The following is a 16,653-nucleotide window of genomic DNA, read 5'->3' on the forward strand; positions in this document are numbered from 1 at the left end:
TGAGTCTTTATCACATATTGTAAATGTGTGTGGGTTATGAAATATGAGGAATAAAAAAGTAAGAGCTGAAAGATAAGTATGAACATTATTTATGGATAATGAGGAGCAAAATGAATGAGCAGAGGAAAAGGAAGACAATGTATGGAATAATGAAGACTTTGATGAGTTGTTATCATGCAAATCTGTGTGCTCCATAAAATAAGAGGAGTAGAGTCAAAAGACAAGTCTGTGCGGATTGAAAAACAGAATGAACAAACAAACAGGAATGCAAGAATAATGCACAGAATAATGATGACTCTTATGAGACTTTCTCTCTCAAGTTAACACGCTTAGTAAACAAAAGGATTGAAAAGGGAAAAGACAAGTCTATAGATGCCATAAAATATGAGAAAACAATAGAAACTAGTGGTTGCTGTTCTAACAAAACCAAAATAATTGAGACTGGCGTAGTCTGGTTAAATACACAGAAGGCCTGATTGTGATCTTTTATACCAGTGTAACAATTGACTTTAATGGAGCTACTCATGACTTTTGCCAGTGTGTGATCACAATCAGGCCCAGATTAATATATAAAACAAAAGAAGGGTGAAGTAAAATTCTGTTATGTATATTGAAAGAAAAATCAATTAATGGCAGAACATCTCTCTCTAACTGCGCATATTGCAACAACTTTCAAATCACTCTGACAAAGTAGAATCCATTTTAGCTACTGTGGTGCGACACCATGAAAGGGTTAATTTGTAAAGCCACAGTCTCTCAGGTAACAACTTTATGCCCTCAGGGTGTTGTCATCCCTGTGACCTCCTGCAGTGTGGGAGACTTCACATTCAAATCTCTTCTCCACATGAGGCAGAAGGGGAAATTGAACCAGGGTCCATAGCACCCTCAAAGAGTACCCTAACTACTTTGCTTTTCTCAAAATACCTGAAATCAAAAGAAAAAATGTCGGATCAAAATGCAATATTTAGTTACAATCCAACTCAGAAAATCTTGATTCGCTAAAATAATCAAAAAATTCTGCTTTCAGTTTGACCCAAAACCCTTTATTTTATTTTTTTTTGGCCAGCAAAAAATCCATTATTTGCCCAGCTCTACTCTACTCTATCAGGAATCTAAAACAGTACGTGTGGGGTTTAAAAGAGTGTATATTATGCTGACCTCTGACCCTCACTCCTACCCCAAAAAATGATTCTGTGAAAGTGCCTTTCTGTGGTTCAATATCAGCTGTGTCTTCATATTAGTCCAGTTTACAGATAAATGTATTTTTTTCCATGAACTGCCTGTTCTGTACTGGAATCTGAGAGTCACGTTATATTCTTTCTTTTTACCAACATCACTAGTAGTAAACTTGCTGCAGGCCAGTAATAATAGCTGCATACTATCAGCTAATTGTGCGCAACTCCATGCAGTGGCTAGTCAGGTTGATGCTGAAAAGTTACATATTCTAATGATATACTAGGAATTCATGGGAAAGTATAAAAAAAACAAGGAGTACTTGTGGCACCTTAGAGACTAACATATTTATTTGGGCATACGCTTTCGTGGGCTAAAACCCACTTCATCGGATGCATGCAGTGGAAAATACATTAGGAAGATATGCCACAAGTGCTCCTCGGTTTTTTTGTTGATATAGACTAACAAGGCTACCGCTCTGAAACCTGGCATTATGGGGAAGTATGTAAATTTGTTCTGTACAGCAGTGCTATTTCAAATATCTGGATAGTCATGCTGTGGGTCTATCCACATTTCTATTATAAATCCATAGTCACCACTTCTTAGCTGTTCAGTCTTTAACCTGCACTGAAGTGTTGCACAGTGTATGAAGTATGAACACTTTTTCATGTCCTCCACACCTGTTTTTTTTTTTTCATGTTAAATTCTACTTTTCTTATTGCAGACGTGCCTGTGTAATTCGAGGCCAGGTGGTAGCATTCGATGGAACAGCGTTGGTAGGAGTGAATGTCAGTTTCCTACACCACAGTGATTATGGATACACCATCAGCCGACAGGATGGAAGGTGGGACATTTTCATCCCTGGCCTCTCATTAGTTGAGATTGTTAGTCTAAGGACCACATGCCACCTTGCATCCATGCACAAAATTTCCACTGACATCACTTTTTACTTTGTAGATTGAGGGCAGTATCTGGTCCTCCGTTCAGGCAGCATATGTGATTAGAGTTTTCTGTGGTAGGGTGACCAGTTGAAGGAAAGAAAGCATGAAGACAGTGAAAACCCATGAGCCCTAAATAATAACAAAAATATTGTGGAGACCTTCAAACACATAGGACAATAAGAATGGCCATACAAGTCGGACCAGTGATCCATCTGGCCCAATATCCTGTCTCTGATAGTGGCCAATGCAACATGCTTCAGAGGGAATGAACAGAACAGGGCAATTTGAGTGATCTGTCTCCATTCATCCAATCCCAACTTCTGGCAGTGAGAGGTTAGGTGAACCTGGAGCATGGGGTTCCATCGCTGACCATCTTGTCTAATAGCCATTGAGAGACCTGTTCTCCAGGAATTTAGCTAATTCTTGTTTGAACCCAGTTCTACTTTTGGCCTTCACAGCATCCCATGGCAGTGAGTTCCCCAGGTTGACTTCATTGCGTGAAAAAGTACTTCCTCATGTTTGTTTTAAACCTGTTGACTGTTAATTTAATCAGATGACCCCTGGTTCTTGTGTTGTATGAAGAGATAAATAACACTTCTCTTCTCACTTTCTCCATACTATTCACAGTTTTATAGAACTCTATCATATCTCCCCTTAGTCATCTCTTTTCTAAGATGAACAGTCCCAGTCTTTTTAATCTGTCCTCATATGGAAACTATTCCATACTCCAATCATTTTTGTGGCCCTTCTCTGCATCTTTACTGAGATGGGGCGAATAGTACTTCACATGGTATCAAAGTGTGGGCAGACCATGGATTTATATACTGGCATTATTATATTTCTATCTTATTACTTATCCCTTTCCTAGTGGTTCCTAACATTAGTTTTTTTGACTGTTGCTGCACACTGGGCAGAGGTTTTCAGCTAACTCTCCCTAGTGACTCCAAGGTATCCTTCTTGAGTGGTAACAGCTAATTTAGCCCCCATCGTTTTGTATGTATAGTTGAGATTATTTTTCCAGTGTGCATTATTTTGCATTCATCAGCGTTGAATTTCATCTGCCATTTTGTCACCCACCCTCCAAATGTAGTGAGATTTCTTTGTAACTCTGCAGTCAGCTTTGGACTTAACTATCTTGAGTAATTTTGTATCGTACGCAAATTTTGCCACCTAACTGTTCACCCCCTTTTCTTGATTAGATCCGGAATGCATGGGAACAGAATGTGACAGTATTACTGTTAGATTGCAGTACTTCTGTATTTTGAAGCTGTGCATATTATCAAGCTCCTTGATATCTCTGACCTGGGGTTTTGCATAGTTGAAATTACACAGGATCCCCCTAGTTTCCCCTCCTTCACTCCTATCTTACGGTGAGGAGGTCAGAAAATGGCTTCTTCTGAAGCCGTAAAGATCACTCCTTTAGCTGACTGATGGTAGCAGAGCAACACAAGTATAAAATGTGGATCTTCCCCAAGGCTAGAGAATGGCAAAACAGCTACTCTGCAGCCATTATTGCAACATTATGGCTCCAACAGTATCCGCTTGTCCCTGTGCCCCACTTGTGCAGGTCAAACTCCTCCTGTCCGCCTCATGTCTTCCACATGGCATACAGAGAACCCCTGGCAGAATGAGCTGAGTTCAGTATTACACAAGAGATATGTTCCCTGTAACCTGCCCTAAGGACAAGGCCAGTTCCATTGCATTTAGGGACCTCCACTTGCAGGTGTGGAGCCATGATTTCCCCCAGAATTTTTGGCTAATGCAGGAGTTTGACTGTTTGAAGACTTTATGGTCATTGACCACATTATAAAACTTATCTTCTAAAAGGTAAGTTTCCAAGATTTGTATGTAGCATAGCTTATTTACAATAGTGAAGAGAGTAATTTTATTTACCTTATTTTCTTGATTTTAAAATTGCAGTGTTGTAAGTTACTAATTATAATTTTTTATCTACACTACTCCTGACAGAGTTGTTGCATTAAAATATGTTACTTATATTTTACTCTGAGAGTAATCTGTGTCATTTGGGATATGTGATGAGATATGCATAATTAAGTCTGACTTCTTATCACTGTTTGTTACCATCAAAGGCCTCCATAATATATGCATTCAATAATACAGTGAGTGAAATATCTATTTACATTACCTTATATTACCTGGCTGTAGATGTCAGAATCTTGGAAAACTGAGACACTATGTACCTTGCTTTCTGTCTCACACTATCTTCGGGTGCAAATCTGCACAGGGTTATTCACAGTTGCTCCTTGAGTATATCCTGTAGTGGTCTGCCATTGTACCACATCCAGGAGCTGATTCAGTTCTCACTAAAATTAATGGGAAGCTTTCCCAAAATGTCCACACATTGAATAGTAGGGCTGCAATCCCATATGTTTCTTGAGCATACTCCACCTCTTCATCTTACTACTCGCAAAACAGGAAAAAAGAGTATGTTGGAGAATGAGGTGATTGTGAGGCCCCAAGTCAGCTACTTCACGTGCTGGGTACACACACAATCTGAGTAGCAGTCATTGTGTGGTTCAGGAGTTTCTTCACATACAGGCCAGGAGTAATTCTACACAGTTGTTAAATGTGAGTGTTTTTAGTAGGTAAACACTGGAGGAAGAGTGAACAAATTGTAGTGAAGTATCTCACCTTACATGTGATGAATTCTTGGAGTAGGGATATAGAGCGAAAGCACCACCTGGCCTCACAATTGGAATTAGAAAGATAATATTGGAGTTGTTTCACATAGCAAATTAATAGTTAGAGTGGGGTTCCATATGGAATTTTTGGTAGTCATTTGCTGCAAGCTGTGTTAATGTTGTAAAGGAAACTATAAGACAATGTGTTTTGTTTTGTCTCTTCAGTTTTGACCTTGTGGCTATTGGAGGTATCTCTGTCACCCTGGTCTTTGACAGATCTCCTTTCATTTCTGAGAAAAGGACACTTTGGTTGCCTTGGAATAGGTTTATTGTAGTAGAAAAAGTTATCATGAAAAGAACAGAGTTGGACCCACCATCTTGTGACTTCACTAGCTTTATCAGCCCAAATCCAATTGTACTCCCTTCACCTCTGACAACATTTGGAGGATCCTGTCCAGAGAGGGGAACAGTCATTCCAGAGCTTCAGGTAAAAGAGAGATTTTCAAATTAACAGAATGTGTTATTGTAGAAAAATATGCTATTTGAAGACAGTAAGAATTTTTTTCTGATCTCTATTTATACCCATTGTTAATGAAACCTACATTGTTATTTGATAATATTAAGTATACATTTCTAGCATAAAACCATTTTTATTACAAAATGTAAATTATGTTGATTTTAATTACCATCTACTACATTTTCAAAATGATCTGAACCTGGCCATTAAATATACAGTCACAATTTTTCACATCCACATATTGGTATGCAAAGGTTTTAGTCCAAGCAATAGCTTATGCAAAAAATAAAATTTGGGTGCACAAATAACATAGTAAATTAGATTCCTAATCTGCCTGCATAAACATGATTGCACATGCAAATCAGAGATTTTACATATAAAACTGTTAGATATGAAATGCTTCAGGTGCAGTTTTAGTAGTGGAAGTAGTAATACTTAACATTTAACACATGCGGTGATATTCCAGTCAGGTTGAAGTCAATGGGAGTTTTGCCGTTGATTTCAGTGGAGCCAGGATTTCAACCTACTATTTAGAAAGCTTCATACAGGTTTGGAAAAATCTAGATTCCACTGAAGTGAATGATCTTTTTATAAGTTTAGTGGTTACATGTTCGGACCCAGAAGTTCAGAGGCACAAGTTAGGGTTAGTATTTGATGGACATCAGTAAATGCCTGACTGTCTTCCCATCATTCCTGGAAGTCCTGAAAGTGCTGCTGTAAAAAAGGACACTGGAATACCCTGATTGCTTCCTGCTGTGATGATGTTCCCTTCCCAGGGATGTACTTCTGGGAATGACATCAAAGCAAGGTTATTCAGTGCTATAGATATTTTGGAGGTTATCTGTGGGTATAAATATTTTCCATCCAACCTTTTCTGTATTAAAAAATTGCATTGCTCCCTAAAAAGGGCCTCATTAATTTCTTTATTAGATAGAAAACCCTTCTAGTTGAATTCTGTCACTTTCGCCTGTAAGTAATGATAAAACATCATACTATCTCAGCCTTCTAGTGGCTGTGCTGTGGCTGTATAGTTACATTCCTGTCTCCACTGAATAGAATGGGATAAACTAATGGGCACAGGTTAAAAAGAGCTGATACAAGGTAGTAAAAGAACTATGTCACACCCTTCCACATAAGAGATTCCAGTATTTTTTTTACTAGCCAAGTATCGGAATTGCTATATACAGTTATCACATGTCAGGGTGCAGCCCAAATCAGCGAGAAGTTGTGTCGTCACTTGTCCTCTAACCCTGAGTGCCTTAAAATGCTCTACTGCTGCAGCTTCCTGTCTGGACGCTCCCAGCCAGCATACAAGCATGCTCTGGGTATCTATATGATAAGCAGCCCTGGTTCAGCAACTCTGACTCCAGCAGCCTGTTTGTTACATCATAGCCATAGTCCTGAATTTCCCCAAAACCATCTGCCTTGAAATGCCCAGCCCTCTACTGGAACATTTAGGGAAGTAATATGGTCTCTTGCTCTTTAAAGAGGCAAAAACACAGCAGTGTGTTGCTTTAACTGGAGTTGACAATCCCTTCAATTCAGACACAGTACTGGGATGGTTTAGATTAAAAGTAAAACAAGTTTATTAACAAAAAGAGAGGTCAAATGTAAAGGGTAAAGTCAGAAATAGTTATGTGCAAATAAAAGTGAAAAACACTTGATAGGGACTAAAACTTAGCAAAACCACAATCTTGGTCCAAGATAAGGTTCTTAACACTCCTTCTACTAGCAAAATAACTGACCACACTCTTGGTCAGCATCTTCCACAAAATCCAAACTTCTTGGTTTCTTTGTAATCTTAGGTACAGGATCACTTGGGGTTCTTTGCCCCTCTCTTCTATAGTCCAGAGAACTTTTGAAATATATTCTTCTCAAAGTCCAGTGCCCCAGCTGTGAGGAAAGATGCCATTGAGTCTGATGGAGAAGGTTCCATGCTGGTTTTTTCCTCGCTGGTGCTTTCTACAATTCAAGTTAATCTATCCCTGCAGTCTCTGATATGCCAATGAATGGCCACTTGACTGTGATCGCCAGTTGTCTGTGATTGCATTTTCTGGAGGGAGGCATCAGCCTTTCCTTTGTCTGGAAAAACCTGTTTACCCACTCTCCAGATTTGTCTAGTTTAAATACATTTTAGTCCCATATTTCCTTCCAATTTCTGTAGTCTTTTGGGTGTTTGCCATACATATACCACACAAGAATATTAATGATCAGTGTGTTGTTGGTTTTCCAGTGATAGCTTACACAATACCTATTAGATAGAGATTCTGACAAAAGTGGCACTGGGATGCTGTTAGGGTCACAACAGTATATTCACTGAGCAACTGCTCCTAATCCCCTGGTTTGGGATAGAAGAGAGCGAAATACTAAAATGTACTTTATATGAATATCTATTACTAGTCCCCTGTTTTAGAGGAAGGAAAGTTTAGAACCAACTGATATTAGATGCATGACAGAGGAGGCAGCTGGGATGTCAGCAGGAAGGACAGGGAATAATCAAGGGATCAGCAATTCCCTGCCAACAGCACATTTCATATGTTGAAACGACAAGTGCTGGCAGACCTCCAATGGTACTGCAGTATTGTGTTGTTATACACAGCGGAGACAGTGTTGTTATAGCTATACGGTAATAGAAGGTGTTTGAAACTGAAACGATTTGTTATTAAGGAAACAAAAAGTGAGCTGGAATAACCAGGAAAAATAAACAAAGCACCATTTGTATTTTTCCAGATTGTGTTGATTTAACATTGTGGCAGACTGGCTCATTAGTAATGATATGAGACATGCTAAAATCACAGCCTGCAGCATTTAAATTTACAAAACAGGATCAAATTGTGAGTGGGCCTTGCATGAGTGTAGCAGAGAGTGTGCAAGGAGTTTTCCTCATTCCCTTGCACACCCTGCACCAAGGACTGCCACAACAGCATCGCCTCCATTCAAGGAAACACAAGGGCTAATCCCTCCTAGTAGCCTCCAGCGCCCACATATCTCAAAAGGTCAAAGCCACAACACCTTCCGCCTCCTACCAGCCTGTAGTCTTTGCTGTCCCCCTGCACACTAAGTAGCTCTGGAAAGGATTGTGATGCTCAGGAAGGCATGGCTCCTTCCTGAGGTCCCTCTAAGATGGAGCAGCCAACCCAGGGTAGTGCCTTAAACACACAATATGGCCCAAGGTGAGTTTAAAATATGTATTTATTTAATTATTGTTAGGTCCAAAAATTAATTAACCAAATGAGATGTCCTCTCCAAAGTCAACCTGCAACTCTAGGACAACTGAGGTTAGTGGATTTAGACGAGATTAGTACTCAAGAGAATAATTGTTATCACAAATTTGACCAAAAACTTAAGGCAAAAGTAATATTTTGTGCAAACGTTAGAGACAAAGAAGAGTTAGAAAAGAGATGGGGCCTCCTTAACAAAGTATAGACAAATTACCTGTTTTCCACCTGTGTGATCTTTCAGACACTGTGCAGCTTTGGATGATGCTGAAGATCTTGCATTATTCCTGACCAAAATATGCCGGGCAGAGGCAGGGCAGGGGTCAAGGAAGTCAATTTTCAGTGGTGCCTAGGTTTCTTAGAAAACATCATGATTTGGAATACAAAACTTTGCCCTTTTCCTTGGCATGAATATCATTAATAACAGTGTGTACAACTGTTGGGTTCTTCTAGGTGGTCCAGGAGGAAATCCCAATTCCTTCTAGCTTTGTGAAGCTCAGTTACCTCAGCAGTCGAACCCCTGGATATAAAACCTTGCTCCGCATTATTTTGACACATGCAGCCATCCCTCCTGGAATGATGAAAGTGCATCTTACAGTTGCTGTTGAAGGGCGGCTAGTTCAGAAATGGTTTCCTGCTGCTGCAAACCTGGTCTACGCGTTTGCCTGGAACAAGACAGACATTTATGGACAGAAGGTGTCTGGTCTGGCAGAGGCAACAGGTATGTTGAGTTACTTCAGTGTAATTAGTAGTAGTAATACATTTGAAGGAAAAATACTGTTTACACTTCTGCTGATATATAGTGTATCTAAATTAATTGCAGCTTTAGCCAATTGGAATGTGATTATCTAGGAAGCATTTTTCTAATTCCTCGCGTTTCTCTTTTTAAAGCCACATTTCTGGGGGGTTTTTGGGGCATCTCTAGTTCAAAAGTCTCTTTCTCCTGTCTCATAATGGTTACATACTAGTGGGTACCTATATAGCTATCCCTGTGTTTGTAATGTACATTCTCACTGTGACCTTCAGTGTGTCATTGCCTCCGTCATTTTTTTTTGGCAGTGACTTTTAAAATGTCATTTCCAGTTAGAATTTACTAAATGCTAACTTTTAGGTATCTTTGCTTATTATATTTGATGTCTGAAGCTGTTAACTTCTTGACTTGTTATTTCAAAAGGTGTACATAGAAATCATCCATACTTTTTGGGGTCCTTTTATTTTAGTTTTTTAGATTTTAAAGTTATCCAAGTAGTGGTCCCTGATTTATGACAGAATGCTTCTATGTGAAAATACTATAACTGAAGTAAAATGCATTTAATTTATCCAAAGTATTTTCACATGAATTTTGCTATTTGATCTTGAATGTTTTTTATTATTTTTAATCAAGGATGGTGTATTGTGTTTAATGACCTGCTATTGCAAACACTTCCTATCAGTGTATTTACTATTCCGGTAGTGCTTACTATTGTGAGTAGTCCAATTTAATTCAGTGGGATTTCAGTAGGTTTTGAAGTCTGTGGAGCTACTCACAATGATAAGTGTTTGCAGGATCAGACTCTAAAATATTAAAATAATTAGGGGCCACATTCTGCCACTTACAGTGAGTAGTATCTTGCTCCATAAGTAGTCTCATTGACATCTGCAAAGGATAATACTATGACTATCCGCTCTTTCAAATGTGTGTTCAAAAGTGGACAAATGCTATCTTAGGGGAACATTATTCACACTGTACAGCCGATATAGAGATCTACCATAGAGTAAAGTCTTATTCAGTGTGAGTAGGAGTGGCAGAATCTCTCCCTAACTGCTTATACCATATAGATTCCTATATCAACTTGTATAACAAAGAATGGAATTAAATGAGTTGAGATTTCTCTTCTGAGTTATAACCTATTTGTTCATTTTTCCATATGTACATATAATATAATAGACAGCAACAATATTATGGAATTTTGTTGTTATAAAATGTAGGATGTCTGAAAATGACATGAAATAGCAGTAAATATGTTAATACTAATAAATATAGTACAGAACAGTTAAATATGCTAATTCCCTTCCAGATTATTTGAAATCCAGTAATCATGAAGTCCACCCTTGTCCAACATATTTCTAGACTTTAAACCAAATAACTATGTTAGAGATGTCAGAAAAAGGTACATTGAGTTGCTAAATCCTAGCAAATCATTTATCAAGGGAAACAAGAATAAAACCGGTCCATGAAGCACTATAAAATAATGCCTATTTATTTATTTATTTATTTGCGATTCAAAGCCTGATTTCATTTAAAGTTTATTTTAATTATGCTTCTTGCAAAACAGAAGCAAGAATCTTTATATGTAAGTGCATTGTTAACTTGGTTTGTAAGATTCTGATAAAGCCTTATTTAATTTGACAGATCGAAGTAGTCTGGGACCCTCTTCTGCATTCATTATGTGAATTTTGTCAAAATAATTCCCTGTGTTGGTGTATTACCAATATTTAATAATACATTCTGCTCAGACTTCATTTTAATTACATTAAATTACAGCAGATTGAAGTCCTATAAGCTCAGGAATATAACCATCTGTGTTTAATATTATAAACCCTATAAACACTTTCATTTTTCTTCAGGATTATTGGCAACAATTACATAATGATTTACTATAGTAGTCTATCCAGAAAAAGTGGTCTCTTAGAAAAAAACAGACTTTCTGAAGGTACTCATATGCATGGAAGGACCTGGAGTTTTTTGGTGGGGGTTTTAGAGAAATATTTGGTGGCATTTCCCTACTCTCCAAGTCTTGCACATTGAAGAAAGTTCCTGATCTTACATCTGCAGCAGAAATTATAACAACAGAGTTTCTTCTTAAAATCGAAGGGTTAGAAAAAACATATAATAGTACTCCTCTCTCTGGAAAAACTGGTTCTAAAAGATTTTTTAACAATGGAAATAAAACAGAGTTAAAGCATGTGGCTCATTCTTAGATATATAAAGTTAGCGTATAAAAGGGGGTATCCAAATGCTACTAGCCAGAAGGGCCAAAGAGAAGAAGACAATGAAGTTGTGACTGAGCAGATAATGAGCTTTAGGAACATTTGGCAATCCAGAATTTCAGATGTGGGCAGAGAATAGTAGTAGAAGTATTACATTGTCACCCATGATCCTAGCATGTGCTCCATTATAGACATCCAGGAGCAGATCTTCAGCTGGTATAAACTGCCATAGCTCCATTAAAGTGAGTTAAACTCCCACTGAGTTCAATGGAACTATAGCAGTTTACACCAGTTGAGAATCTGCCCCAGAGGGTGTCTGCAACTCTGGACTATTCCTTAGCGTTGTGGACAGTATGTATGCCTGACCTGGGCTGAACTTGTGAAGTGTGTGACTGAAGAAAAGACCCTATAATTTAGGTGATAAATTGTCAGCAAAGTTGCTTCATACTAAAATCTTCTCTTTTCTCTTCCTTCTTACATTAACACCTAGAAAAGCACTTGTTCTGATATTGACACTTGATGAATAATCCCAGTAACAGAATGGCAGAGGCAGTTTGGGGAGAAATAATCAGTGCTGTGGCCAAATCTGTAGATTCAGAATGAGCAGTAGTATAACAGCAGTGTTGTTTTAGCTGCTGGGGCCTCTTTAAATGGCAAAGGATGGACAAGGCAGCTGCTGGGTCCATAGCGTAATGAGCTGATGCCTGTAAAGCTTTGAACATGCAGTGACGTTAACAGGAGGCAAGGGAATATGAATTCAGGAGTCAGAAAGTTTAGTAGCAAAAGCAGAGGCTTCTTTTTGATAAACTGATGAGAAGCTCCAGAGAGTAGTGGGAAAAGTCTGTTATGTTCCGATAAAACGTTTTCCTTACAAACAAGCCAACATATCACTTGCTACAATTATGACACAAGACCTCAGGTTTGAAGTGGAGCACCTAAGGTTCACTGGAGTTCTAGAAAGAGGGGGTAATTGGTGACAAATCACTGCCAACATTCTTACATGTATCAAAGGAAAAAGATGAGTCAAGTGGAATTGAATCTCCACCCTCCCTCCTTGAACAAAACAGGACTCTTTTAATTTAGCAATAGTTCATTTAGTTAAGGGAGATGCTATTGAGCAAGTTGGACAAATTTCACTGGGGAAAAAAAGATACACACATGCAAAAGCCAGTACATAATTGATACTATAGGGATAGACTTAGAAGAAACTTTACTTTGAAACTAAGGTAACCATGACTATCAAAGGAATTGATAATCTCTCAGACTTTTTTTGTAGCCTCAAACAATAAAAATCAAAATCAAATGCAGGAGCCAGCATAGGAACCTCATTACTGACAGGTAGATATAAAAACTGGTATGGAAAAAATATATAATACATGAAAGAAAAACAGTCTAACATCTCATCATTTCTTTGCAGTGTCAGTAGGATATGAATACGAAACCTGCCATGATTTTATTCTGTGGGAGAAAAGGACAGCTATCCTGCAGGCTTTTGAGATGGATGCTTCGAATCTGGGGGGTTGGTCCATAAACAAACACCATATATTGAATCCACAGAGTGGTAAGTCCTTCAGTTATCAATCAGATATGTTGGACAGGAATATATTTTCAAGATGGTGATGAAGAATTTAGATGTTTAATTTTTCATTAAACATTTCATTAATGTTTTATTCTTGGAGTGTGCAACTTTCTTTTTTGGGAACTGCACATTTATCCACCCGCTGAAAATATTTTTGTGTGTGTCTTAGCTATCAGGCATAAATAAAAATCATGTAAATGTATTTTTTTCATTAGGCTGGATAAGAGAATACTAATATAGGATATAGAACTTTATACCTCTAGGTTGTTGTTTTGAATCCAATCTAAGATAGTAGGGATTGAATGTTGCTCCTGTTTGCTGGTCTGTGTGAAAAGAATTGATGGTGTGTTGTCTTCTCAGTGGACAAGTATCTATGCCACAAACTCACCGCTATAGCTGGCTTTAATTAGCATAATTATTGGCAGTCTCACCAGTGGAACTAAGGATCAAATATGCATAGAAATTGAGCTAAAAACTGGTCTTCTGGAAGTGGTGCTTCCATTCGGTATAGACTCATCTGGCCAGGACAGTGTGCAAGCTTGAACTGCTGCTCACTCGGTATCCAAGCTGTGGATTAATAAAATACTTTACTCTCCCGATCAGCAGTCTAGCACCTTTCACAAGCGCGCACACGCACACACACACACACAAAAGCAAAGAATCTCCTCATTTATTTTGCCCTCCTGATTTATTCCCTCAGACAGTGAGACTTTAATCTGTTTTCTCATACCTTTTATTTTATGGTTTCCACCCAATCAGCTATAATTAGGAACTATTCTTAGTGGATTTAAATTATCAAATTAATACAGTTACAGTGAGTTACAGTATTGAGAATGAATATGAATTTGCAAATAAATGGACATGTTACATTCCTTGGGAGAGAAAAACCTAGGATCACTGTCTCAGCTGGTGCAAATCAGCTTAGCACTAGCTTCAGTAGAGCTCTGCCAATTTTCCAGCTAAGAATCTGTCCACTAAAATCTGTTTCCAACTGCAAATAACTGTAACCCAGATTTATGCACAGATGTAAAGCTGTCAGGATTTCATAAATTCTGATGTCAAATGTACAACTGTAGTGTAAATATTCCAAATGAAAAAGGTCAGGTTTAGTTTGTAAATTATCAAGGTTTTGATTTGAAATAGTTTGACATTTTAAGTAGTGGTTCTTTCATACCCACCTTACTGGTTTGTATAGATTGACTTTTTTTAAATGCCAGGTGTTGACATTTAACACAAAGAGAAATCTGACCTCAGTCAGTCCAGCCCCCCAGCTGTGAGCCCCATAGTCCACATCCTAGTGCCAGTTTGCCACTTAAAAAGTTTAGTTTCAAAACTGAGTTCTTGGGAATACTTTCTTTTATAGCTCCAGTTTATATGAATGTCTGACCTTAGCATTTACTGTAATGCCGCCCCTTCTAATTCATCACACAGACACTAAAATATTTATGAGACATTATACAATACACAATTATGAGTAGTAAACATTTGAGGTTAAATTGTGGCTTTTCAGCCACTTCCTAGAGCACAGGGCACATAAGGATGAACTGTCCATTGGTCGCTCCCACAGATACTGTTCATGAGACACAGTTTCTGCAAATGCTGGGCTGCGTAGTCCCAACAAGCCTTTTACGTCCTTTGAAAGGATGCAGCCTGTGCTAACCTCTTCTGCCTGTTAGCACTAACCTCAAGCAATCCTTGTGCTTTGTGACTGCAAGAATTCTGGGTGACTAACCCTTGTACCTAGATTTTAAGTGGGGATGGGAAGCTGCTTCTGCCTTCCCTCCCACCTTACACATCTGCACAGAGCTAGGCAAGATCGAGACTTAAACTAGAGGCAATTGTTCTCACCTTTGTCCTTTCTTTACAAAGGCACTGATCCAGGAATGTATGTAAGCACATGTTTAACTTTAAGCACAACTAGTGCCAGTGAAGTCAATGGGCCTACTTATATGTGTAAAGTTAGGGCATAGGCTTAAGTACATACCTGAATCAGGGCATAAGGTCTGATCCAAAGCCTACTGAAATCACAGGAAAGACTTCAGTGCAGTTGATCTTGATCATTCCCATAAAGCTCCTGCATGTGAACTGTCAGAGAAACTGCTTTAGGGTCATACTAGTCAAATATGGGGAATTAATTATTAAATCGTAGAATTCATATGCCTACCAAAGTAAAATATAGTCCCACAAATAGATGACAAACTAGATATTTAAGTTCATTAGCAAAAAGCTCCAAAATAAATAATATATCACTTGATCTCAGCCAAAAGGTCAAGAAAAGGTCTTTGGTTTCAGCCATGCAAAACACAGATTTTAAACAAGGGTAAAGTTGTGATTCAAACCTAAAACAGTCACTGTAAAATTCAAGCTTATGCTCCATGTCAGTGTGAGAGAAATGAAAGGCATAAGTGTGGAGTAGCCTTCTCAGGAATTAATTTATTGAGATCTTTTTGTATTTAATTAAAATAAAGCATTCACTCTGCAGGGATGTAAGTGTGAACCTTTCACGGGTATGGAATTTACTTTCTCTTTTTGAAATGCTGTCACAATCCAGTTAATCCAAACTACAGGAATAGCATTGGGAACACAATTAAAATGTAAAAAGTTATGGTACTTTACTGCAAATAGTCCTTATGTAACTTTCATTTCACCTTAACATTAAAAACACTTGATTTGATCAGCTATACACATATATTTCAGTTGATTAGAGCTGCTGTTGACTGAATAATATTGTATGCATATTAGAAGTCTGAGTTGTTGATTCTTCAGTTTGATGTTTTTGTCATGATTGCAAGTAGCAGAAATAACTAAAAAAATTGTCTAACTTTTTTTTTTTGCTTATCACTGACAGAAAAATAGCATGAATTTAATATGACCTGAACCTATTAGCAATAGTGGGGCTTTTTGTTGTTGAATGGAGTTTGCTGAGGCAATCTGATGAGGCATCCACTAGCCATTCTAGCCATCCCTTCTTTTCAGCTAGTGCCACACACCTTTTGGGCTTTCGTGGCCCTGGGTAGGCCCACTGATGGAGAGGAATTTGCAGTCCTGCCACTACAGCCTTCTCCCCCAGCAGACTTTCTGCCATTAGAACCCTTCTACGGGGTCTTAAGAGCTGCAACAGTTAGCTTGAGTTACTGTATTTGAGTTAATCCACTCAAGCTAGCCTAACTCAAGGGCCTAGCTTGAATGAAAGTGTATGTCTATACTGTGATAAAAAACCCACGTCATCAAGTCTCAGAGCCCAGGTCAGCTGACTCCAGCTCATGGGGCTCAGGCTGTGGGGCTAAAAATAGCAGTGTAGCTGTTCAGGCTTGGGATGAAGCCCAGGCTCTAAGACCTTCCACTGTCGTGGTCCCAGAGCCCAGGCTCCAGCCTGAGCCCGAATATCGACACTGCTACTTTATAGCCCTGCAGACTAAGCCCCATAAGCGTGACTCAGCTGACACAGGCCAGCCGCTGGTCTTTTATTGCAAAGTATATCTTCCCAAAGCGACCATGTTGTGAAACAACTCTCAAGTTACACAGCATGATTGGATGAGCAGTTGATGAGTTGCTTTAAAGGGAGCTGCTGCATCCCCACTACTTTACCAGCTCTAGCATCAGCAGCACTGGA

At 38.6% G+C, this 16,653-nt stretch overlaps 1 protein-coding gene across 1 annotated transcript in view; it reads left to right on the top strand.

Annotated features, from left to right (window-relative positions):
* TENM1 (teneurin transmembrane protein 1) overlaps positions 1 to 16,653 on the top strand; it is a 535,025-nt gene that overhangs the window by 413,273 nt on the left and 105,099 nt on the right. The window contains exons 19-22 of the mRNA XM_084638540.1: positions 1,898 to 2,017; positions 4,982 to 5,243; positions 8,945 to 9,212; positions 12,879 to 13,022. Of these exons, the coding sequence (XP_084494666.1) occupies positions 1,898 to 2,017; positions 4,982 to 5,243; positions 8,945 to 9,212; positions 12,879 to 13,022 (794 nt within the window). The remainder of the gene's footprint in view (positions 1 to 1,897; positions 2,018 to 4,981; positions 5,244 to 8,944; positions 9,213 to 12,878; positions 13,023 to 16,653) is intronic.

This window comes from Lepidochelys olivacea (assembly GCF_965140295.1).
Source record: "Lepidochelys olivacea isolate rLepOli2 genome assembly, chromosome: 9".
Lineage (NCBI taxonomy): Eukaryota > Metazoa > Chordata > Testudines > Cheloniidae > Lepidochelys > Lepidochelys olivacea.